Raw genomic sequence first — 24,976 nt, 5'->3', positions numbered from 1 at the left:
GGAGAGAGAAGGAGAGGGTCAGCTCTTTCAGAGAGTCACTGCAGACTCAATGGGCTGAATGGCCTCCTTCTGCACTGTAGGGATTCTATGGGTCTCTCTCTCATTGCCCCCTCTTTCAGCCCTTTCTCTTTCAGCCCCTTTCTCTTTCCCTTTCTTGCCCTCTGTCACCCCCCTTGCCCCTCCACCTTCCCTCCTTTCCTTCCATAGTGCTATGTGCACTGCCCTAACTATCTGTCAACTCCTCCAAATGTACTTAAACTATTTCATTTTGACCTGAATATTTGCACAATACCGTTTTTTGTATTGGATTGTCTGACTGTTGAAGTTAATGAGGCAGACCGGGTGATGGCGGGGGTTTGATTTAATGGAATTCCTTATTTCATTCCATCTCAAACTTGCTTTTGGAAATTATAAGTCACTTTGGGACTCTCTTTTTTCAGGCAGATTGTTAATAGTTAAAGCGATAAATGATATAGGATCTGGTCAGGCACCAACTGTTGGATCAGACAAAAGGACAGGATAGGGATGGCAAGGAGAGTGGGATCATTGAGTTTGCTCGTGTGATGAAAATGACCTCAACTTGATAAATAGATGTTAGTGGAAAATATGACTGAGATTTTCTTTAAAAAAAAGTGTTGGTCTGCCGCTTGGTCTAAACTTGTAGAAATTTCCAGACGCCCCAATGGAAAAAATGTTATCCAGTCCAAATCAAAACCAGCCAGGCAGCACTGGGGAAAGGGGATGTGTATCTCTTCCACGCTGTGTCCGAGGTAAACTCACATCTCAGATTTGGCATTTAAAAAGGTTGAGGATTCAAAATGAACATAGTTGAACAGGAAAATAAGATGTTAGTGAGTCAGCAAGGGAATAAATTGCAATACCATATGACCATGAAAAGAGAGAAATTATTGGTCCCAAGTCTCCTGAAATTGCAAATTCCATTGGCAACTCTGACCTCTCGAATGTCACTCCTGCCCTCCCTCAGTCACCTGCTGTGGAAACTCTCCATGCATCTCTTAACAGCCAGACTTGATGAGTCCAATGTTTTCCAGTGTGACCTCACACCATTTGTGTAAATATGAGCTCATCAGAAACTTGCACCTTATCCCATTCCCCTGTGACCTGCATTGCTTTTGGGTCCAACATCGCCTTGACTTTAACCTTGTGTTCAAATCTCTCCATTGCCTCTTCTTTCCCTGTCTCTGCAATCTTCTCCAGCCCAACAACTCTGACCTCTTGTGCACCCCTGATTTCTTTTTAATCCCACTTTTGATTGCTGTTATCAAAGCTCTGGGATATTCTTTCACTCAATCGCTTCAACTTGCTCACCCCCTTAAAACCTACCTGTTTGACCAATCTTTCGCTCACACCCGGCCAGCGGGGTAAATATGTGGGGTTACGGGAATAGGGTCTGGGTGAGATTGTTGTCGATGCTCTCGATCGGCCGAATGGCTTCCTTCTGCACTGTAGGGATTCTATGATTCTAATAGCTCCTCCATTGTCTCACTGAAAATTTTTTAAAATCTCAAAATGTTCCTGTAAAGCGTCCAAAAAGCAGCACCATTTTACCCGCCTAACGGTGATAGGCTGTTTGACTGCAGGAGGCAGGATAGCCAAACCTGGCTGCATCCTGTGGGCACTTGCTTGTATTTCCCAGCAAGTGAAAACTGAGCCGAAGGATCTGCGCCCATTCCAAACCAGACCACATGCCCTGTGGGCTGGTGCCCCAATACTGCCACCGCGTCTGTCAGTGGTAAGGTTCAGGTAGATCATCTTGGGACATTGTTCGTCCCCGAACCAAATTATTGTCTTGCTCGAGCCAAGCCTGCGCAGCCCTCCCGTGAGTGCTGAGCGTTCCTGTCAGCGCATCCCCTCCCAATACCAAGGAGGGTGGGACCTCCTGGTAAATAGGTACGAGTGGAATTGACTGCAGCTTCCCACTCTCCTTCGGGCTGCCTGGTCTCTCACACAGGCAAATGTGCAGGGCAACATGCCCACCAGTTTGACCCTAGCACTAACCCGTTCAGTTCAAAGGAGCTCGACACAGGACAAGTCCCCAGTTGCACAATGGTGAGCGCTGCTGCCTCACAGCGCCAGGGACCTGGGTTCGATTCCCAGCTTGGGTCACTGTCTGTGCGGAGTTGGCACATTCTCCCCATGTCTGCGTGGGTTTCCTCCCACAATCTGAAAGACGTGCTGGTTAGGGTGCATTGACCCGAACAGGCGCCGGAGTGTGGCGACTAGGGGAAATTCACAGTAACTTCATTGCAGTGTTAATGTAAGCCTTACTTGTGATGCTAATAAATAAACTTTAAGAACTTTAAATAAATTCCATTTGCATCACTGACAAGAGCGTTCAGCACAGACGGAGAGGGCATGACTGAAGCAGTTGCGATTGAACACAGCGCATGGTTTCCTGAGGCATCTGCCCTACCATCACCAGACTGCAGAATTACCCCATAAATCCCAGGGGACAATATCTCCTTGTGAAACAGATGCCTGATTTCACTCATGAAGTTACTTTTGTAAGCTTGTTCTTGGAATGTGGCTCAAACTGGCACGGTCATGTTTATTGTCCACTTCTGCTTGCCCTGCCAGGATGATGGTGGGCCTTGAACCATTTTCTCAGGATGTTGCCATCACTGGCAAGGCTGGCATTTATTATCCATCCCTAATTGCCCCGAGGTGATTTGGTTGGAGGGTTGGAGCGGTGGCGTAGGCACTTCTCAGACCACAGGGAGTTTGAGTGACAAACTAGACCACTTCAGAGGGCAGTTAAAAGTAAACCGCGTGGCTGTGGGTGGACTAGATAAGGACAGCACATTTTCTTTCTAAGCAATGTTAGTATTTTAATGATAACCCAACAACTATAAGGTCACTTTTCTGGTGATAGTGCTCACAGGGTGATAGAATCCTATAGTGCGGAAGGAGGCCATTTGATCCATCGAATCTGCACCGACCACAATCCCACCCAGGCCCCATCCCCATAACCCCATGCATTTACCCGAGCTAGTCCCCCTGACACTAAGGGACAATTTATCATGGCCAATCCACCTAACCTGCACATCTTTGGAGTGTGGGAGGCAACCGGAGCACCCAGAGGAAACCCAGGCAGACATGGAGAGAGCATGCAAACTCCACCCAGACGGTGACCCAAGCCGGGAATCGAATCCGGGGGGTCCCTGGTGCTGTGAAGCAGCAGCGCTAACCACTGTGCCACCGTGCCGTCTGTGATGTTAGATTGAGAATTCCAAGATTCCAGACCAGAGACCATGAGGGAGTGATGATAAATTCAGTCAGGAAAGTTTCCAGCTTGGAGGAGAACTGGGAGGTTTCGGACAGTTTCATCATATTGCTGCTGTTTCGAATTGTTGGATATCCTGAGGTGCAGAAGTGCAGTTTTGAGTACCTGAACTCTTGTTCTTGGAGGAAGAGGGGAGACCCTGCTCCCTCAGGTGCAGCCCAGGCTTTGACCTTAACCCTGTTCTGTCTTCCACCAGGTTTATCAATGCCAGGCGGCGTATCCTGCAGCCAATGCTTGATGCCAGTAATCCTGACCCAGCTCCTAAAGCAAAGAAAATCAAATCCCAACACCGACCGACTCAGCGCTTCTGGCCAGACTCGATCGCAGCAGGAGTGTTACAGCAGCAAGGAGGGAATCCCAGCAACCCAGACAGTAGGTGGAATTAAACACTCACCTCATAGTCTGACACACAGTCAGCCTCAATATCCCAGTGCTCCCAGCTCTGTTCCCATCTGATACGTGGGCACCAGGAATGTGCGTGCCTTCTCTCACTTGTTCTCTGTCTGCTCCCTCACAGTCTGAACTCAATCTCTTACTTCCCCACTTTTCTCCAACTCTCTCGTCCTGTCCATTTCCCATCCCAGTCTCTGTCTCTCTCGGTTCTGTCTCTCTCTCACTCTCTCTCTCCGTCAAGTCTAACTCCTTCTCTCTCCGGCAAGTCTCACTCTCTCTCTCCCTCAAGTCTCACTCTCTCTCCCTCGAGTCTCACTCTCTCTCTCTCTCCCTCAAGTCTCACTCTCTCTCTCTTTCTGTCAAGTCTCGCTCTCTCTCTTTCCGTCAAGTCTCACTCTCTCTCTCTCTTTCCGTCAAGTCTCACTCTCTCTCTCTCTTTCCGTCAAGTCTCACTCTCTCTCTCTCTTTCCGTCAAGTCTCACTCTCTCTCTCTCTTTCCGTAAAGTCTCACTCTCTCTCTCTCTTTCCGTAAAGTCTCACTCTCTCTCTCTCTTTCCGTCACGTCTCACTCTCTCTCTCTCTCTTTCCGTCAAGTCTCACTCTCTCTCTCCGTCAAGTCTCACTCTCTCTCTCTCTCTCTCTTTCCGTCAAGTCTCTCTCTCTCTCTCTCTCTGTCCCTCAAGTCTCACTCTCTCTCTCTCTACGTCAAGTCTCACTCTCTCTCCTACTTTCCGTCAAGTCTCATTCTCTCCCCGTCAAGTCTCGCTCTCTCTCTCTCTCCGTCAAGTCTCTCTATCTCTCTCTCTCTCCCTCAAGTCTCACTCTCTCTCTCCGTCAAGTCTCACTCTCTCTCTCTCTCTCCCTCAAGTCTCACTCTCTCACTCTCCCTCTTCCTCAAGTCTCACTCACTCTCTCCATCAAGTCTCACTCTCTCTCTCTCTCTCTTTCCGTCAAGTCTCACTCTCTCTCTCTCTTTCTGTCAAGTCTCACTCTCTCTCTCTCTCTCTCTCTGTCAAGTCTCACTCTCTCTCTCTCTCTCTCTGTCAAGTCTCACTCTCTCTCTCTCTCTGTCAAGTCTCACTCTCTCTCTCTCTGTCAAGTCTCACTCTCTCTCTCTCTCTCTCTGTCAAGTCTCACTCTCTCTCTCTCTGTCAAGTCTCACTCTCTCTCTCTCTCTCTCTGTCAAGTCTCACTCTCTCTCTCTCTCTCTGTCAAGTCTCACTCTCTCTCTCTCTCTGTCAAGTCTCACTCTCTCTCTCCGTCAAGTCTCACTCTCTCTCTCTCTCCATCAAGTCTCACTCTCTCTCTCTCTTTCCGTCAAGTCTCACTCTCTCCCTCCCTCAAGTCTTACTCTCTCTCCCCGTCAAGTCTCTCTCTCTCTCTCTCCCCGTCAAGTCTCACTCTCTCTCTCTCTCTCCCCGTCAAGTCTCACTCTCCCTCTCTCTCTCTCCGTCAAGTCTCACTCTCTCTCTCCCCGTCAAGTCTCACTCTCCGTCAAGTTTCACACTCACTCTCTCTCCCTCAAGTCTCACTCTCTCTCCCTCCATCAAGTCTCACTCTCTCTCTCTATTTCCATCTAGTCTCACTCACTCTCTCCATCAAGTCTCACTCTCTCTTCCGTCAAGTCTCACTCTCTCTCCCCGTCAAGTCTCACTCTCTCTCTTTCCGTCACGTCTCTCTCTCTCACTCTCTCCCTCAAGTCTCACTCTCTCTCTCTCTCTCTCAGTCAAGTCTCACTCTCTCTCTCTCCCTCAAGTGTCTCTCTCTCTCTCTCTATTTCCATCAAGTCTCACTCACTCCATCAAGTCTCACTCTCTCTCTCTCTCTTTCCGTCAAGTCTCGCTCTCTCTCTCTCCCTCAAGTCTCTCTCTCTCTCCCTCAAGTCTCACTCTCTCTCTCCCTCAAGTCTCACTCTCCCTCTCCCTCTTTCCGTCAAGTCTCACTCTCTCTCTTCATTCCGTCAAGTCTCACTCTCTCTCTCTCTTTCCGTCAATTCTCACTCTCTCTCTCTCTCTCTCTCTCTCTTTCCATCAAGTCTCACTCTCTCTCTTTCCGTCAAGTCTCACTCTCTCTCTCTCTCTCTCTCTTTCCGTCAAGTCTCTCTCTCTCTCTCCCTCAAGTCTCACTCTCTCTCCCTCCATCAAGTCTCACTCTCACTCTCTATTTCCATCAAGTCTCACTCACTCTCTCCATCAAGTCTCACTCTCTCTCTCTCTCTCTCTCTTCCGTCAAGTCTCACTCTCTCTCCCCATCAAGTCTCACTCTCTCTCTCTCTCTCTCTTTCCGTCAAGTCTCTCTGTCTCACTCTCTCCCTCAAGTCTCTCTCTCTCTTTCCGTCAAGTCTCTCTCTCTACCTCAAGTCTCACTCTCTCTCTCTCCGTCTAGTCTCACTCTCTCTCCCTCAAGTCTCTCTCTCTCTCTCTCCCTCAAGTCTCACTCTCTCACTCTCCCTCTTCCTCAAGTCTCACTCACTCTCTCCATCAAGTCTCACTCTCTCTCTCTCTCTTTCCGTCAAGTCTCACTCTCTCTCTCTTTCTCTCTCTTTCCATCAAGTCTCACTCTCTGTCTCTCTCTCTCTTTCCGTCAAGTCTCACTCTCTCTCTCTCTCTCTCTCTTTCCGTCAAGTCTCACTCTCTCTCTCTCTCTCTCTGTCAAGTCTCACTCTCTCTCTCTCAAGTCTCACTCTCTCTCTCTCAAGTCTCACTCTCCGTCAAGTCTCACTCTCTCTCTCTCTCTCCATCAAGTCTCACTCTCTCTCTCTCTCTTTCCGTCAAGTCTCACTCTCTCCCTCCCCGTCAAGTCTCTTTTCTCTCTCTCTCTCTCTCTCCGTCAAGTCTCACTCTCTCTCTCTCTCTCTCTCTCCCCGTCAAGTCTCACTCTCCCTCTCTCTCTCTCCATCAAGTCTCACTCTCTCTCTCCCCGTCAAGTCTCACTCTCTTTCCATCAAGTCTCACTCTCTCTCTCTCTCCGTCAAGTCTCACACTCTCTCTCTCTCTCTTCCATCAACTCTCACTCACTCTCTCCATCAAGTCTCACTCTCTCTATCTCTCTCCCTCAAGTCTCACTCTCTCTCTCTCAAGTCTCTCTCTCTCTCTCTTTCTGTCAAGTCTCGCTCTCTCTCTCTCTCTCTCTTTCCGTCAAGTCTCACTCTCTCTCTCTTTCCGTCAAGTCTCTCTCTCTCTCTTTCCGTCAAGTCTCTCTCTCTCTCTCTCTCTCTCTCCCTCAAGTCTCACTCTCTCTCCCTCCATCAAGTCTCTCTCTCTCTCTCTATTTCCATCAAGTCTCACTCACTCTCTCCATCAAGTCTCACTCCCTCTCTCTCTCTTCCGTCAAGTCTCACTCTCTCTCCCCGTCAAGTGTCACTCTCTCTCTCTCTTTCCGTCAAGTCTCTCTGTCTCACTCTCTCCCTCAAGTCTCTCTCTCTCTCTCTCTTTCCGTCAAGTCTCTCTCTCTCTCTCTCTCCCTCAAGTCTCACTCTCTGTCTCTCTCTCTCTCCGTCTAGTCTCACTCTATCTCCCTCAAGTCTCTCGCTCTCTCTCTCTCCCTCAAGTCTCACTCTCCCTCTTCCTCAAGTCTCACTCACTCTCTCCATCAAGTCTCACGCTCTCTCTCTCTCTCTTTCCGTCAAGTCTCACTCTCTCTCTCTCTCTCTCACTCTCTCTCTTTCCGTCAAGTCTCACTCTCTCTCTCTGTCAAGTCTCACTCTCTCTCTGTCAAGTCTCACTCTCTCTCTCTCTGTCAACTCTCAATCTCTCTCTCCGTCAAGTCTCACTCTCTCTCTCTTCCATCAACTCTCACTCACTCTCTCCATCAAGTCTCACTCTCTCTCTCTCCCTCAAGTCTCACTCTCTCTCTCTCCCTCAAGTCTCACTCTCTCTCTCTCCCTCAAGTCTCACTCTCTCTCTCTGTCCCTCAAGTCTCACTCTCTCTCTCTTTCTGTCAAGTCTCGCTCTCTCTCTCTCTTTCCGTCAAGTCTCGCTCTCTCTCTCTCTTTCCGTCAAGTCTCGCTCTCTCTCTCTCTTTCCGTCACGTCTCGCTCTCTCTCTCTCTTTCCGTCAAGTCTCGCTCTCTCTCTCTCTTTCCGTCAAGTCTCGCTCTCTCTCTCTTTGCGTCAAGTCTCACTCTCTCTCTCTCTTTCCGTCTAGTCTCACTCTCTCTCTTTCCGTCAAGTCTCACTCTCTCTCTTTCCGTCAAGTCTCACTCTCTCTCTCTCTTTCCGTCAAGTCTCACTCTCTCTCTCTCTCTTTCCGTCAAGTCTCTCTCTCTCTCCCTCAAGTCTTACTCTCTCTCTCTCCATCAAGTCACACTCTCTCTCCCACTTTCCGTCAAGTCTCACTCTCTCCCCGTCAAGTCTCACTCTCTCTCTCTCTTTCCGTCAAGTCTCTCTCTCTCTCCCTCAAGTCTCACTCTCTCTCTCTCTCCGTCAAGTCTCACTCTCTCTCCCTCAAGTCTCACTCTCTCACTCTCTCTCTTCCTCAAGTCTCACTCACTCTCTCCATCAAGTCTCACTCTCTCTCTCTCTTTCCGTCAAGTCTCACTCTCTCTCTCTCTCTCTCTCTCTCTCCCCATCAAGTCTCACTCTCTCTCTCTCTCTCTCTCCCTCCCTCAAGTCTCACTCTCTCTCTCCCCGTCAAGTCTCTCTCTCTCTCTCTCTCCCCGTCAAGTCTCACTCTCTCTCTCTCTCTCTCTCTCTCTCTCTCTCTCCCCGTCAAGTCTCACTCTCCCTCTCTCTCTCTCCATCAAGTCTCACTCTCTCTCTCCCCGTCAAGTCTCACTCTCTTTCCATCAAGTCTCACTCTCTCTGTCTCTCTCTCTCCGTCAAGTCTCACACTCTCTCTCTCCCTCAAGTCTCACTCTCTCTCCCTCCATCAAGTCTCACTCTCTCTCTCTATTTCCATCAAGTCTCACTCACTCTCTCCATCAAGTCTCACTCTCTCTCTCTCTCTTCCGTCAAGTCTCACTCTCTCTCCCCGTCAAGTCTCACTCTCTCTCTCTCTTTCCGTCAAGTCTCTCTCTCTCACTCTCTCCCTCAAGTCTCACTCTCTTTCTCTCCGTCAAGTCTCATTCCCTCTCTCTCCCTCAAGTGTCTCTCTCTCTCTCTCTATTTCCATCAAGTCTCACTCACTCCATCAAGTCTCACTCTCTCTCTCTCTTTCCGTCAAGTCTCGCTCTCTCTCTCTCCCTCAAGTCTCTCTCTCTCACTCTCTCTATTTCCGTCAAGTCTCACTCTCGCCCTCTCTCAAGTCTCACTCACTCTCTCCATCAAGTCTCACTCTCTCTCTCACTTTCCGTCAAGTCTCACTCTCTCCCTCAAGTCTCACTCTCTCTCTCTCTTTCCGTCAAGTCTCACTCTCTCTCTCTTTCCGTCAATTCTCACTCTCTCTCTCTCTCTTTCCGTCAAGTCCCACTCTCTCTCCCTCCATCAAGTCTCACTCTCTCTCTCTATTTCCATCAAGTCTCACTCACTCTCTCCATCAAGTCTCACTCTCTCTCTCTCTCTTCCGTCAAGTCTCACTCTCTCTCCCCGTCAAGTCTCACTCTCTCTCTCTTTCCGTCAAGTCTCTCTCTCTCTCTCTCTCCCTCAAGTCTCACTCTCTCGCTCTCTCTCCGTCTAGTCTCACTCTCTCTCCCTCAAGTCTCTCTCTCTCTCTCTCCCTCAAGTCTCACTCACTCTCTCCATGAAGTCTCACTCTCTCTCTCTCTCTTTCCGTCAAGTCACACTCTCTTTCTCTCTCTCTTTCCGTCAATTCTCACTCTCTCTCTGTCAAGTCTCACTCTCTCTCTCCCTCTGTCAAGTCTCACTCTCTCTCTCTCTCTCTCTCTTTCCGTCAAGTCTCACTGTCTCTCTCTCTCTCTTTCCGTCAAGTCTCACTCTCTCTCTCTCTCTCTCTGTCAAGTCTCACTCTCTCTCTCTGTCAAGTCTCACTCTCTCTCCGTCAAGTCTCACTCTCTCTCTCTCTCTCTCTCCGTCATGTCTCACTCTCTCCCTCCCTCAAGTCTCACTCTCTCTCTCCCCGTCAAGTCTCTCTTCTCTCTCTCTCTCTCTCTCCGTCAAGTCTCACTCTCTCTCCATCAAGTCTCACTCTCTCTCTCCCCGTCAAGTCTCACTCTCTTTCCATCAAGTCTCACTCACTCTCTCTCTCCGTCAAGTCTCACACTCTCTCTCTCTTCCATCAACTCTCACTCACTCTCTCCATCAAGTCTCACTCTCTCTATCTCTCTCCCTCAAGTCTCACTCTCTCTCCCTCAAGTCTCACTCTCTCTCTCTCTCTCCCTCAAGTCTCACTCTCTCTCTCTTTCTGTCAAGTCTCGCTCTCTCTCTCTCTCCCCGTCAAGTCTCTCTCTTTCTCCTGCCCTCAAGTCTCTCTCTCTCTCTCTCGCTCTCCCTGTCAAGTCTCTCTCTCTCTCTCTCTCTCTCTCTCCCCGTCAAGTCTCTCTCTTTCTCCCACCATCAAGTCTCTCTCACTCTCCCCGTCAAGTCACTCTCTTTCTCCCGCCCTCAAGTCTCTCTCTCTCTCTCTCTCTCTCTCTCCCTGTCAAGTCTCTCTCTCTCTCTCTCCCCGTCAAGTCTCACTCTCTCTCTCTCCCCATCAAGTCTCTCTCTCCCCGTCAAGTCTCACTCTCTCTCTCCCCGTCAAGTCTCACTCTCTCTCTCCCCGTCAAGTCTCACTCTCTCTCTCCCCGTCAAGTCTCTCTCTCCCCGTCAAGTCTCACTCTCTCTCTCTCTCTCTCCCCGTCAAGTCTCACTCTCTCTCTCTTTCTCTCTCTCTCCCCGTCAAGTCTCTCTCTTTCTCCCGCCCTCAAGTCTCTCTCTCTCTCTCGCTCTCCCTGTCAAGTCTCTCTCCCTCTCTCTCTCCCCGTCAAGTCTCTCTCTTTCTCCCACCATCAAGTCTCTCTCACTCTCCCCGTCAAGTCTCTCTCTTTCTCCCGCCCTCAAGTCTCTCTCTCTCTCTCTCCCTGTCAAGTCTCTCTCTCTCTCTCTCTCCCCGTCAAGTCTCACTCTCTCTCTCTCCCCATCAAGTCTCTCTCCCCCTGTCAAGTCTCACTCTCTCTCTCCCCGTCAAGTCTCTCTCTCCCCGTCAAGTCTCACTCTCTCTCTCTCTCCCCGTCAAGTCTCTCTCTTTCTCCCGCCCTCAAGTCTCTCTCTCTCTCTCGCTCTCCCTGTCAAGTCTCTCTCTCTCTCTCTCCCCGTCAAGTCTCTCTCTTTCTCCCACCATCAAGTCTCTCTCTCTCTCTCGCTCTCCCTGTCAAGTCTCTCTCTCTCTCTCTCCCCGTCAAGTCTCTCTCTTTCTCCCACCATCAAGTCTCTCTCACTCTCCCCGTCAAGTCTCTCTCTTTCTCCCGCCCTCAAGTCTCTCTCTCTCTCTCCCTGTCAAGTCTCTCTCTCTCTCTCTCTCTCTCTCCCCGTCAAGTCTCACTCTCTCTCTCTCCCCATCAAGTCTCTCTCTCCCCGTCAAGTCTCACTCTCTCTCTCCCCGTCAAGTCTCTCTCTCCCCGTCAAGTCTCACTCTCTCTCTCTCTCTCTCCCCGTCAAGTCTCACTCTCTCTCTCTTCCCATCAAGTCTCACTCTCTCTCTCTTCCCGTCAATTCTCACTCTCTCTCTCTCCCGTCAAGTCTCACTCTCTCTCTCTCTCTTTCCCCCGCCCTCAAGTCTCTCTCTCTTCCTGTCAAGTCTCTCTCTCTCTCTCTCTCTTCCTGTCAAGTCTCTCTCTTTCTCCCGCCCTCAAGTCTCTCTCTCTCTCTCTCTCTCTCACTCCCTGTCAAGTCTCTCTCTCTCTCTCCCTGTCAAGTCTCTCTGTCTCTCTCTCTCTCTCTCTCTCCCCGTCAAGTCTCACTCTCTCTCTCCCCATCAAGTCTCTCTCTCCCCGTCAAGTTTCACTCTCTCTCTCCCCGTCAAGTCTCTCTCTCTCTCTCTCTCCCCATCAAGTCTCACTCTCTCTTTCTCTCTCTCTCTCCCCCTCTCCCCCCGTCAAGTCTCTCTCTTTCTCCCGCCCTCAAGTCTCTCTCTCTCTCTCTCTCTCCCTGTCAAGTCTCACTCTCTCTCTCTCTCTCTCTCTCTCCCCGTCAAGTCTCACTCTCTCTCTCTCTCTCCCCGTCAAGTCTCACTCTCTCTCTCTCTCTCTCCGTCAAGTGTCTCTCTCTCTCTCCCCGTCAAGTCTCTCTCTCTCCCCGTCAAGTCTCACTCTCTCTCTTTCCATCAAGTCTCACTCTCTCTCTCTCTCTCTCTCCCCCTGTCAAGTCTCTCTCTTTTTCTCTCTCTCTCTCTCTCTCCGTCAAGTCTCACTCTCTCTCTCCCCGTCAAGTCTCACTCTCTCTCTCTCCCCGTCAAGTCTCTCTCTCTCAAGTCTCTCTCTCTCTCTCCCCGTCAAGTCTCTCTCTTTCTCCCGCCCTCAAGTCTCTCTCTCTCTCCCCGTCAAGTCTCTCTCTTTCTCCCGCCCTCAAGTCTTTCTCTCTCTCTCTCCCCGTCAAGTCTCACTCACTCTCTCTCTCTCTCTCCCTGTCAAGTCTCTCTCTCTCCCCGTCAAGTCTCACTCTCTCTCTTTCTCTCTCCCCGTCAAGTCTCACTCTCTCTCTCTCTCTCTCCCTCCCCCTGTCAAGTCTCACTTTCTCTCTCTCTCTTTCTCTCTCCCCGACAAGTCTCACTCTCTCTCTCTCTCTCTCTCCATCAAGTCTCACACTCTCCGTCCCACCTCCCTCCCTCTCTCTCTCTGCCCCATCTCTCTCTCTCTCTCTGCCCCACCTCTCTCTCTCTCTCTCTCCGCCCCACCTCTCTCTCTCTCCCCCCCTCTCCCTCCCTCCACTGTCTGCGTGCCTGTCTGTCTCTCTCTCTCTCTTTCTCTCTCCCACCCTCTCCGCCCCTCTCTCTCTCTCCCTCTCCCTCCTGCCACCCTGTCTATGTCTCTGTCTCTCCCTCCCTCCACCTTGTCTGTCTGTCTGTCTGTCTGTCTGTCTGTCTGTCTGTCTGTCTGTCTGTCTGTGTCTCTCTGTGTCTCTCTGTGTCTCTCTGTGTCTCTCTGTGTCTCTCTGTGTCTCTCTCTGTCTCTCTCTGTCTCTCTCTGTCTCTCTCTGTCTCTCTGTGTCTCTCTCTGTCTCTCTCTGTCTCTCTCTGTCTCTCTCTGTCTCTCTCTGTCTCTCTCTGTCTCTCTCTGTCTCTCTCTGTCTCTCTCTGTCTCTCTCTGTCTCTCTCTCTGTCTCTCTCTCTGTCTCTCTCTGTCTCTCTCTCTCTCTCTCTCTCTCTGTCTTTCTCTCTCTCTCTCCCCGTCCACCCTGTCTGTCTCTCTCTTTTTCTCCCTCTCCACCCCATTCTCTCTCTCTGCCGCGGTCTCACTTTCTCTCCATCGCACATCCTGTCTCTTTCCATCTCCTTTGATTTAATTCCAGGTGCTAATGAGCCCATTCCCTTTCAGGCACAATGACCGCGGCCATGGACAGTCTCCAGACGCTCTCCTCTGACACCGCCACCCTCGCCATGCAGCAGGCCATGATGGCTGGCCACGGGGGTGATGACTCGCTGGATGGAACCGACGAGGACGAGATTGAAGATGAAGAGGAGGAGGAGGAGGATGACAACGGGGAACTGCAGACGACCAATGTTAATGACCTGGGCCTGGACAATAGTGACTCTCTCGACTAACAGCTCTGTTGTACACAGAGGAGACAAAGGAAGATAAATTTGACCAGTGTGCAGACTGTTTTTTTTAAATAAAGGATGGAAGACTCTTTTCTCTATGAACAAGTCATATCAAGGTGACAGTCATAAGAACGAAGGCCCCTGTGTCTAGAATCTATTTTGTGATTTATTCTGTATTATTGAATGTTATTGTGAATGTATCCTTCATTTTTTTGACATTTGTTTTACATTTGTATTTTTTACTTGGCTGGTGTGGTTCTCTCCACAGGCCCTCACTGCCCCTGGCTTTACATTTGGACTGAGTCTTTTCTTAACGCTAAGGAGGTAGTGAGGGGCGAAATGGTGAGACTGTGTCCCTCATGCTCTCGCCCTGGCTTTCCAACCGAAATAAATAACGATTGAAAAAGGGCCGGAGCCACTTGTTTCACTGTTCACTCCTCCTCCACCTCTTGTCTCCTGGTCGGCCACAGGCAGCTTTCAGAACTCACCTGACCTCAATTGCAGAACAAGTTACCTGCAGAGGGTTGCCAACTCTGGTTCAATGCATTCCTGGAGCTTTCACGACATGGCCTCCCTCTTCCTTCTCAGCCAAACGGCCTGTGTTTCCCCCCTCCTACGCATCGAGCATTTTAGTTAGGAAAGAAGATTTTATAAAAACAAATCTTCTAACGCCCCTGCAAAATTTCACCTGGTTATTATTTACAGTAATGTCCCGGGATTAATCCTTCGCGTCTCCGGTGCAATCTGGGAGGGTTGGTAACCCTACATGGCAAACCAGGGCCCACAGAGTGTTTTTTTTTAAAAACCAAGAAGTGTTTTACTATCATCTTGATGTTGAATGATGACGCCAGACTTCAGTATGTTACTAGAGTTGCCGCTTACCTTGTTTTTAACCAGACACTCTAGTTTTTTGAGTAGCAATCCAGAAATTTATCGAATATAAATTAAATACTGAAATAACTGTTGTGTTCTGGAGGTGAAAATTAAGCCCTTCCTTTTCCATGGACATGCTGTGTGGGAACAAGACGTATCTCGGCAGCTTCTGGGGAAACTGCTTATAAATGTCGTCACGGTGATGTGCGTAATCGTTGCCACGATCAGATTCCTCCTCCTGAATTTAAAAACCGGAGAACACCCACCATGCAGATGGAGGCCATTCGGCCCATCGCGCCTGTACCGACCCTTTGACAGAGCACTCTATCCCCACTCCCCCGCATATCAACCATGCCCAAATCCACCCGACCTGCACAACTTTGGACACTACAAGGCAATTAAGTGTGGCCAATACTCCGAACCTGCACCTCCATGTTGTTCAAAGCTTCAAGCTTTAGATTGTTTTCCTCCAATTCCTCACTTCTGGTTTCCCTCCAAGCTCGATAAAATGAGAAAGTTCTCCTGCTGCTGACTGGACAGTTAATCCAGTCTACCTGTCGTCTGAAACATAAGCTGTCACTCCCAGACCCGTATTTGGCCGATTTACAGAAGGAAGGGTGGGCAACACGCAATCATTTCATTGTTCACCCTCGTAGAACCACAGGAACAAGAATAGCCCCTTCTCCCCCGTGTGTGTTCTGTCACACAATTATACGGTGGCTGATTGGTACCTTAACTAGGGGAGCCTAAGCCTAGTGGGCATAGGTTTAAGGAGAGAGGGGAGAGATACAAAAGTGTCCAGAGGGGCAATTTTTTCAGAGGGTGGTGAGTGGAACAAGCTGCCAGAGGTAGTAGTAGAGGCGGGTACAATTCTGTCTTTTAAAAAGCATTTAGACAGTTACATGGGTATAGAGGGATATGGGCCAAATGCAGGCAATTGGGATTAGCTTAGTAGCTTTAAAAAAATAAAGGGGCGGCGTGGACAAGTTGGGCTGAAGGGCTTGTTTCCATGCTGTAAACCTTTACAACCAGCCATTTTCCCATTTCCACCTGGGGCTTTCCCAAAATGCCTTGGGGTTCGTGATGGAACGGTTCTATCACATCCAGAGGAGATCCATCAGGATTCCATCACATCCAGAGGAGATCCATCAGGATTCCATCACATCCTTTCCACACAGCCGTCGTTCCTGTTAGGGTGCACCCTTCAGCCTGGCTGCTGGATGACATCTGCTTCCAGTGGACATATCGTTTCTGTATTTTGCCAATCCGCTGGGGTATTTTATCAGATGCAGAGAGATTAAAGATACTCTGATAAACTGCAACTCTTGGGATTAACCTGGCAGTGAGTGGTGAAAGGAATCGACCGGCCAGACAAATCTGCTCTGGATGGTGAGGAGGAGAGAAGTCCGGTTTTGAAAGCTAGAAACATTCTTTATGACACTTGGCTGCTAAAAGTTACTGCTATTGAATTGGATCTTCCATCCTCAGTAGTGAATCCCTCACGCTTCTCCCAGGGTGGTCTCTCATCCACATTCTGACACAAATTGATTGAACCCAATGTGCCTCACATTCCCTCAGCATTTAGTTTAAAGCCCTTTAGAATTAGTGTCACAGACATGTCATTTTCCATCAGATTGCAGCTATCCTCCTTGCACCTCCCTCAAACTCTATAACCTTTCCACCCGTGACACAATCGATAGCACTGCTGCCTACGGTTCAGGGATCGGGTTCGATTCCCGGTTTGGGTCGCTGTGTGGAGTTTGCACATTCTCCCCGTGTCTGCGTGGGTTTGCTCCGGTTTCCTCCCACAGTCTGAAAGACGTGCTGGTTAGGTGCATTGGCCATGCTAAATTCTCCCTCAGTGTACCCAAACAGGCGCTGGAGTGTGGTGACTAGGTGATTTTCACAGTAGCTTCATTGCAGTGTTAATGTAAGCCTACTTGTGGCAATAATAAATAAACTTAAAAAATAATCCTATAAGGACAGGAGGAAGCCATTCGGCCCCTTGAGTCCATTGTTAGATTTGCATTTAATCTGATTTGTATCTCAACTTCATTCACCCAGCCTTCTACTTAACCTCTGATACTCTTAAATTGATTTGAACACTTCAGTTGATTAAACATTAAAACGTAACACCCTTTCACAGATGGTAGTCCCAGGTTACTTTCTGTCATCACCTCCTAACAGAGTAGTTCTTAAAGTTATGCCCCTTTATTCAGGACCTTCCACCAGTGGAAATACTCTCCCTCTGCTTGTGCTATCGAATCCTTCCCACATCTTAACTTAATTAGATTACCCCTTCTGGATGTGATTGCACTGGAAGGGGTGCAGAGGAGATCCACCAGGACGCTGCCTGGGATGGAACATGTAAGTTATGAAACGAGGTTGGATAGGCTTGGGTTGTTTTCATTGGAGCAGAGAAGACTGAGGGGTGACCTGATCGAAGTGTACAAGATTATGAGGGGCATGGACAGAGTGGATAAGAAGCACTTGTTCCCCTCAGTTGAAGGGTCAGCTGCAAAGGGACATAGGTTCAAGGTGAGGGGCAGGAGGTTTAGGGGATGTGAGGAAAAACTTTTTTATCCAGAGGGTGGTGACGGTCTGGAATGCGCTTCCTGGGAGGGCGGTGGAGGCGGGTTGCCTCACACCCTTTAAAAAGTCTCTGGATGAGCACTTGGCCCATCCACGTCAGATCAGCCATGATCTTATTGAATGGCGGGGCAGGCTCGAGGGGCTAGATGGCCTACTCCTGCTCCTATTTCTTATGTTCTTATAACAAACAGAGCTATGGGCCAAAGGCCAGCAGATGGGAATTAGGTTCAAGTGTTTCTAATCTGTCGGTGCGGGCTCGATGGGCAGAAGGGCCTCTTCTGCACTATGATTCTATATTGAAGGGAATACAAGCTTCGTCCTCACCCTTTCTGCCCTGTTGTGATAAATCTACGCGGCACTCACTCCGAGGCTAATCTATCCTTCTTGAGCCTTTTTGATTACTTTTTGTTTTTGTGTACTAGGCTTCAGTGATTGTCTACCTGAATGTCCAAAACACTTTGTTTCTCATTGTTCCTAATCTGACTCCATTTGAAAATGTACCAATTTGTCTATCCCTGCTCCAAAGTGGATGACCTCACACTTCTATATATTTAACTCCATCTGCGCCATTTTGGGAGTGGACAATCCAAACCGTGTCTCTTTTTTTGGCGTCCTGCTCCCATCTGCACAGATACCAACACTTTTTGCCAACAGCCTCTGCTTCAGACTGTTCACAATCTCAGCATTCTGTTCAATTCCAAGCTCAGCTTCTGACCCATATTCTCTCCAGCTCTCTGATTGTCGAATGGCATCTCCATGTTATTGTCTGCCTTTGCCGTGTGACCAGGTTGTGGTCACTGCTCCTTAATATCCTCTCTGGCTCAGCATCTGATTGCAACTCTTATGTTAAAAGTGCATTTTTGTTCATGGAGTCTGTCCTGTTTTGAAAGCTCTTTGGAAAATTGTGCCTCGGTGGGTGTTCACTGCTTCTCAATTTATGTAGTTCCCCTGCAGTCAGTGCATTCACTATTCAATCCTTTGGAATTGTGTGATCTGAAGTTTCTTATCTATGAGTTGTTATAAGACCATAAAATGTAGGAGCAGAAGTAGACCATTCTCCCCATCGAGTTTGTTCCATCACTCAATCAGATCAGGACTGTAAGTCTTTATTCCAGATTACTCTGAAATATTGGTGACAGAGAGGATATGGGTCAGAGGCTCAGCTTGGGATTGGACAGGATAAATTGAAATTGTTGTTTCCCAGTTTCCTTTGGGCCAGGGAGTCCCATTGTCTTATTCACAACCAATGGAGTTCATTGCGCTGAGGATGTTTGGAGAATCCTTTATCTCTCGGACAGAAACCTTGATAGTTCATAAGTTTACATGATATAGGAGCAGAATTAGCCCATTCGGCCCATCGAGTCTGCTCCTCCATTCGATCGTGGCTGATGTGCTCCTCATCCCCATGTTCCTGCCTTCTCCCCATAACCCTTCAACCCATTACCAATTAAAAATCTGTCTAACTCCTCAAATTTACTCACTGTCCCAGCATCCACTGCACTTTGGGGTAGCGAATTCCACAGATTCACAACCCTTTGGGAGAAGTAGTATCTCTTCAACTCTGTTTTAAATTTGCTACCCCTTATCCCTAAGACTATGACCTCTCGTCCCTAGAATGCCCCACAAGAGGAAGCATCCACTCGTTGAGTGAAAGATGCATCTTATCACACCTATGAGTGTTCCAAAGCATTTAACGTAGAATCAATTACTTTGAAATAGAATCGCCATTGACATGTAGGCAGCCATTTTGTGCACAGTGAGGTGCCAGGGCCACAGCAATGGGATATAGGGTCAACTGACCCATTATAATAACACACAATATAGCAGACGATGGAAATCTTAAACAGAAACTGCTGGAAAAACTCTGGGGCTGGAGAGAGAAACAAGAGAGACATGGACACGAAAGATTAACTCTGTTTCTCGTTCCATAGACCTGTTGCGTTTTTATAGCTTTCCTTTGCTTTCTCATCCATTACCTGGACAACTGTTCAGCAGAAGTTAGAATTCAGATTCTGTCAAAATTTTACGCAATATTGTTTAGAAAAGCTATTGAGTTCTGTCATTGTGTGTAATCTGTGTGAAAAGGGAAAGTTACATTTTTAAAAATTCTGTTTTTCGCTTCAAACCAAGGTGTTCCTGCAAATCTTGGTGTATTACTGAATATTATATTGCCATTTAGTTGTGGGTTAATGTTGTCTTTTGTTTGTAGGAATAATCCCTGATGGATTTTATGCAGCTAATAAGCCATGGTTGGTGGGGGGGGGGGGGGTCTGTGAAAGTGGGCAGAAGCTGCCTGAGGAGTTGGAATGTGGGTGAAGTTGTTGTACCGCAGATCCCTCCCAATATCCCTCAGGAATGGGGGTAACAGTTGTCCTTCTATCACAATGCTTCCTTGGTTGACCTCCCATCTACCATAAACTCCAGCTCCACCAAACCTCTGCTGCCCGTATCCTAACTTACATCAAGCCTCAATCACCATCACTCGATATGTTTTGGTACTGGGTCCAACAATGTTTGGAAATTCTTATCGTTGTGTTCAAGTCTAACTATGTCCTTGCACTTCCCTAGCTCTGTCATTTCCAATTGCCCTCCATCCGAGATCTTTCCATCCTCCAATTTTGGCATCTTATCCATCCCCCATTTCCTTCTCCCAACCATTGGCAACCATGCCTTCAACTAAGATGTTAAGTATCGGAATTTACTCCCTAAAGCTCTTCACTTCTGTCTCTATCTGTAAAACACTCTTTAAAACCTATATCTTTGCCCAAGCATTTAGTCACCTGCCCTAACATATCTGGTGGCTTGGTGTCAGATTTTGTTTGATAGCACTCTTGTGAAATGCCTTGTCCTGTTACTATTTCATTGGAACTGTTGTTATAGATATCCTGGGCTTTAGGGAATGGTGGTAGGCACTTCCAAGCAAGGCTCCCATTCCAGATCACTACCCGTCATTTGCTGGAAGTGTGGTGTGAATCCGGCTCGACTGATGCTCTGTGTTTGAACTGCCTCCTATCCTCACTCTCTGAGTTCACTCACCAAAGTGTGAAGTACTGGAGGACTCCTTGGGTTTTCTGAACCCCTAATCTCAGCTTGGTTCTGTACCTTCCCAAGGTAGAAACAGATATAATCACCATTTGACCCATTGGACACATTCTTATGACTCAAGTGACATGCTAAAGATTCTATAGATTTTATAGCACCCACTGCTTCTTCGCTGATTCCAGATTTCCTCCACCCAGATGTTCTTCAGTACTTTGGCCACCCTTTGCTTGCAGTAGGACTTCAATCCTAAATTTGCCTTTTACTGAAATAAATTTGCTTTGACATAGGTTTCCTTTTCCTTATCTTTTACTACCTGCTACTTCTTAAGTCCCTCGTTGCACTTTTCTTAAATTTTGCCAACCTACAGCAGGCATCTCAAAGCATTGGAGAAATACCACATATGTGCCTTTGAAAAATCCTTCAAATTTGGTGGCAGGGAAGATGGTTCATTAGCAGCATCCCTCAGGATTGAGGATGACTTACTTGCTTCCACTCCAACTCAATGGGTTCTGAAGTCGCGATCTGCAGATTCTGATTCATGCAAGGGCAGGCGGTGCTTGAAGAGTTGGACAGATGGGCTGTTTGGAGGTTTGTATGGCCCCTCCAATGCCTCAACTTTGCCTCTATGTTCTCTCTGTGTGCCTCTCTGAATGAGCCGCCTTCATTTGCATCAGTCACAGTTCAGTGTCGGCCGTGAGTCAGTGGGTATCTTTGACTTTCTCAGCGATTTGATTTGGTTTTATTGTCACATGTATTGGGATACAGTGAAAAATATTGTTTCTTGTGCGGTATACAGACAAAAGATACCGTTCATGAAGTACAAAAGGGAGAAGGAAAGGAGAGGTGAAGAATATAGTGTGGCAGCTACAGGTAGCGTGAAAAGAAAGATCAGCTTAATATATGTTAGCACTATTCAAAAGTCTGATGGGAGCATGGAAGAAGCTGTTCTTGATTCTGTTGATATGTGTTTTCAGACTTTTGTATCTTTTTCCCGATAGAATAAGATGGAAGAGAGTATATCTGGGGTGCGTGGGGTCCTTTATGCTAGCTGCTTTTCTGAGGCAGCGGGAAGTGTAGACGGAGTCAATGGATGGGAGGCTGTTTTGCGTGATGTACTGGGCTACGTTGACAACACTTTGTAGTTTTTTGCGGTCTTGGTCAGAGCAGTAGCAATACCAAGCTGTGATACAACTGGATAGGATGCTTTCCATGGCATATCTGGTGCATGGTGATGTTTTGAGGACACCCCTAAAGTAATCCTGCTCTTCTCCTGGGAGTCTCCTGCCACGACTGAGTTTCAAGTAAAGCAGTTGCTTTGGGAGTTTGGTGTCAGGTGCATGAATGACACGTCCTGCCCAGTGGGGTGCTTTGAGTGATTAGTGACCTGATGCTGGACAGGTTGATTGGGGACAGAAAGCAGTTGTTGAACTGCTTTGCCTGCCACTGAATTTGGAGGATCTTGTGAAGGTTCAGCTTCTCCCATAGAAGCATAGAAAGCATTGTGTCTGGTTGTATCACAGCTTGGTATGGCTCCTGCTCTACCCAAGACCGCAAAAGGCTGGTCTGGTGGGTGGGGTGACAATTGTGCTCTCTACTGTGAGCAGCCGGCTTTCTGGTGAGCTTAGGCCCCACCCCCTCCTCCTACTGGCAGGAAACAAATAGTGCAAAACACTAAGTGGCGTAAGATTTAATTTGTGGCCTCACCGAAAAAAACGGATCTGAAACTCTCCTGTCTTCATGCTCGTTGGGCATTTGGAATATTTTTGGTAAGATCGCCCCCACGAAGTTTTACTGAAAGACTTGTCACCTTGTTAAGTTGGTTGATGATGTAAGTGTATTTTTTTGAATGTTGGCTTAAAGGAAGCTCTGAGATTCAGATCCTTTTTTAAAGGAAGCATTATTCAAAAATCTAAAAGCCCTGGAATGAATATTTTGAAATTATTTAAGTGAATGTGCAGCAGTTTCCTGGGGTGGAAAGACCCAGCACCCAGCTCTCAAAATTCAGACCATTTCACTCATGTTTTACGAGATTGCGAGGGGAGATGGATGATCAGGTTCCTGAATGGAGGAGGAAGAGAAGGTCAAGCACTTGGTATCAATCCTTAACAACCTGGTGTTGTTAAAACTCTTACTGTGTCTCAGTCCCAACCAGGGGTCAGCTACAGGACAACATTGGAAAGCCTGGGAGCAGATTGCCTTAACTCTTCAGTGAAGGATGGCATTGAGTTTAGAATAGGATTAAACAGAGGTAAAAAAACCATTCAGATTTGTCCCTCGTCTTCCTCTAGTGATCCCTGTCGTGAACTGTTCAATAATCACCAGATGGGAGCCAGTTTGGGTTAGGTATAGAAAATGGAACAGTACAGCACAGAACAGGCCCTTCGGCCCACGATGTTGTGCCGAGCTGCTCCTGTGAGGTATCTGCTCACAATCTTTGTTTAGCTTGCGTGTGAAAAATGTTAACTTGCTTTAGTTAACAGCAGCTATTCCACAGGAGCAGGACTGTACTCCAGCAAGAACCGATTCCTTCAGAAGAGGGCGTGTAGGAGCAGGAGAGGGGGCAGATTGGGAACTTCATTGTCCAACTCTGTCATAAGGATGAGTGTGTGTAATTTCCATATTACGCACATGCCTAGAACTATAGCAACCTTGGAGTAGGCCTGGAAAGCAGATTACCAGGAGGGTGAAGTGCTGGGTTTCTCATTGCTGTGATGGGTTTGAGGCACTGGAAGGAAGCCACTCCAGCTCACACTCACACCACCCAAGGACTGATCTCCTCAGTTACTGTGTGCTCTCTTGGAAGAGCATTAGTGAGAAACCCTCATGTTCTGCACCTTCATTGACGTCTCCTGGGGCACACTGGTGGCACAGTGTTCACCTCCCTCCTTTGTAGTTCTACAGCTCTTGGCTCTGGGACCTCAGGCCTTAGAAGACAGGCAGCGTCTGACAGGATCTATATCAATGCTTCCTAGACTGTTGGTCAGGAACTTTCAGCTTGTATTTGATTTGATTTATTACTGTCACATGCATTAACATACTGTGAAAAGTATTGTTTCTTGCACGCTGCACAGACAAAGCCTACTGTTCATAGAGAAGGAAACAAGAGAGTGCAGAATGTAGTGTTACAGTCATAGCTAGGGTGTAGAGAAAGATCAACTTAATGCAAGGGAGGTCCATTCAAAAGTCTGGTGCCAGCAGGGAAGAACAAAGAACAATACAGCACAGAAACAGGCCCTTCAGCCCTCCAAGCCTGCACCGATCATGTGTTCCTAACTAGACCATCCGTTTGTATCCCTCTATTCCCAAGAAGCTGTTCTTGAGTCGGTTGGTACATGACCTCAGACGTTTGTATCTTTTTCCCGATGGAAGAAGGTGGAAGAGAGAACGTCCGGGGTATGTGGGGTCCTTAATTATGCGGGCTGCTTTGTCGAGGCAGCGGGAAGTGTAGACAGAGTCAATGGGGGATGGGAGGCTGGTTTGCCTGATGGATTGGGCTACATTCATGACCTTTTGTAGTTTCTTACGGTCTTGGGCAGAGCAGGAGCCACACCAATACAACCAGAAAGAATGCTTTCTATAGTGCATCTGTAAATGTTGGTGAGACTATATAACCTCTTATTCAGGGTTTCTCTCTTGCAGCCAACACCAGAAGTTTGTGAAGCCTCCCCACATCAGGTCTATCGATCTCCTGGGTGAGAGAGTGAGAGGGAGGGTCAGAGCAGGAACAGGGCTGGCCACCGCCAGGGTTGCAGTCTCTGAGGAGGGGGAGCTAGTGATGCCATCCACCGTGTCCGTCACTTCAGAAGGGTCCTGGCCAACAGTTTGGGAAGTGCTGATAAAGAACTCATGTTGGTAAACAGAGTAAAGATACAAAATAAACCATAATCTGATTGAGTGGTGGCTAAATGGTCTCCTACTCATCCTATGTTCCTCATTAGAGGAACCTGTAAACCTGCACTCACCTTCAACTATCAACATGGAGCATTAAGAGCATCAGACCAGACAAAGACACATAACGTTGAAGTATATTGACTTAAGCCATCTTGGTTACTAATGCACTCAAATAATGTGGGGGGCATGGTGGCACAGTGGTTAGCACTGCTGCCTCACAGCGCCAGGGATTGGGTTCAATTCCCGGCTTGGGTCACTGCCTGTGTGGAGTTTGGCACAGTTGTGACCATTTCGACAGTCAGAGCAGTGGCAAATGTACAAGTCCCCCATGGTTTAGATTGAGGATCAGGCTCCTAGTTCTGTACAGGCTGGAATATCCATTGAGGCACAATGACCCTGATCCAGGAAAGGAGAGAAATTCAACCAGAATTCCTCAGGGAAAGTGCCTGCATGTTATCATTCAGTGAGGAGATAATCTTTGATGTTCTGCATATTAAGCACCTTGCCTGCATTTGGTGTCTGGACTCAGGTGATACAATGTGCCTCATTGTCTTGTCCCTAAGTCTTTCATCCTGATATCTTCATGAATCTTCTCTCTACCTTTGATATCCCTTCTAAAGAAATGGATGCAGGTGAGACGCAATATTCTAAACACAGCCTAACCCACATTTAGCATCACTCTTTACCTCTCCGGGCAGCGCAGTGGCACAGTGGTTAGCACTGCTGCCTCAAAGTGCCAGGGACCTGCGTTCTGGTCCTGGCTTGGCACATTCTTGCCATGTCTGCGTGGAACTATCCAAAGTCGATTCCTGGCTTGGGTCACTGTGCGGAGTCTGTACGTTTTCCCCGTGTCTGCATGAGTTTTCTCCGGGCGCTCCGGCTTCCTCCGATAGTCCAAAAGTTAGATGCATTGGCCATGCTAAATTCTCCCTCAGTGTTACCCGAACAGGCGCCGGAGTGTGGCGACTAGGGGATTTTCAGAGTAACTTCATTGCAGTGTTATTGTAAGCCTACTTCTGATACTAATAAATAAACTTTAAATTTCAAACTTTAAACTTTATCTCTATGAAGTCTAGGGCCCCATTTGTACTTCTGCAGTCTTTTTCATCTTGCCCTACTCCGAATGCCAAAGTGTCTTTTAAAGCTTTTTCTCAATGGGAGATAGAGGCAAAAACTCAGCATGTGATGAGTTCTGAGATTTTGTATTCCCCTCTACCCCAGTTTTTACTATACTGGGATAAGAGGAAGA

General features: G+C 48.0%; 1 protein-coding gene across 1 annotated transcript; it reads left to right on the top strand.

The window, feature by feature from the left end:
* Positions 1–1,990: 1,990 nt before the first annotated feature.
* LOC144490223 (homeobox protein PKNOX2-like) lies at positions 1,991–14,290 on the top strand. The gene is made up of 3 exons (XM_078208015.1): positions 1,991–2,070; positions 3,501–3,676; positions 13,106–14,290. Exons 1-3 carry the CDS (start codon positions 1,991–1,993, stop codon positions 13,330–13,332), a joined length of 483 nt encoding a protein of 160 aa, XP_078064141.1. The 3' UTR covers positions 13,333–14,290.
* Positions 14,291–24,976: the final 10,686 nt, after the last annotated feature.

The sequence above is a fragment of the Mustelus asterias genome, unplaced genomic scaffold, assembly GCF_964213995.1.
Source record: "Mustelus asterias unplaced genomic scaffold, sMusAst1.hap1.1 HAP1_SCAFFOLD_3035, whole genome shotgun sequence".
In the NCBI taxonomy this organism is placed as follows: Eukaryota; Metazoa; Chordata; class Chondrichthyes; order Carcharhiniformes; family Triakidae; genus Mustelus; species Mustelus asterias.
Note: the sequence above shows the minus strand (reverse complement) of the source record. Positions and strands in the feature narration are given on the sequence as shown.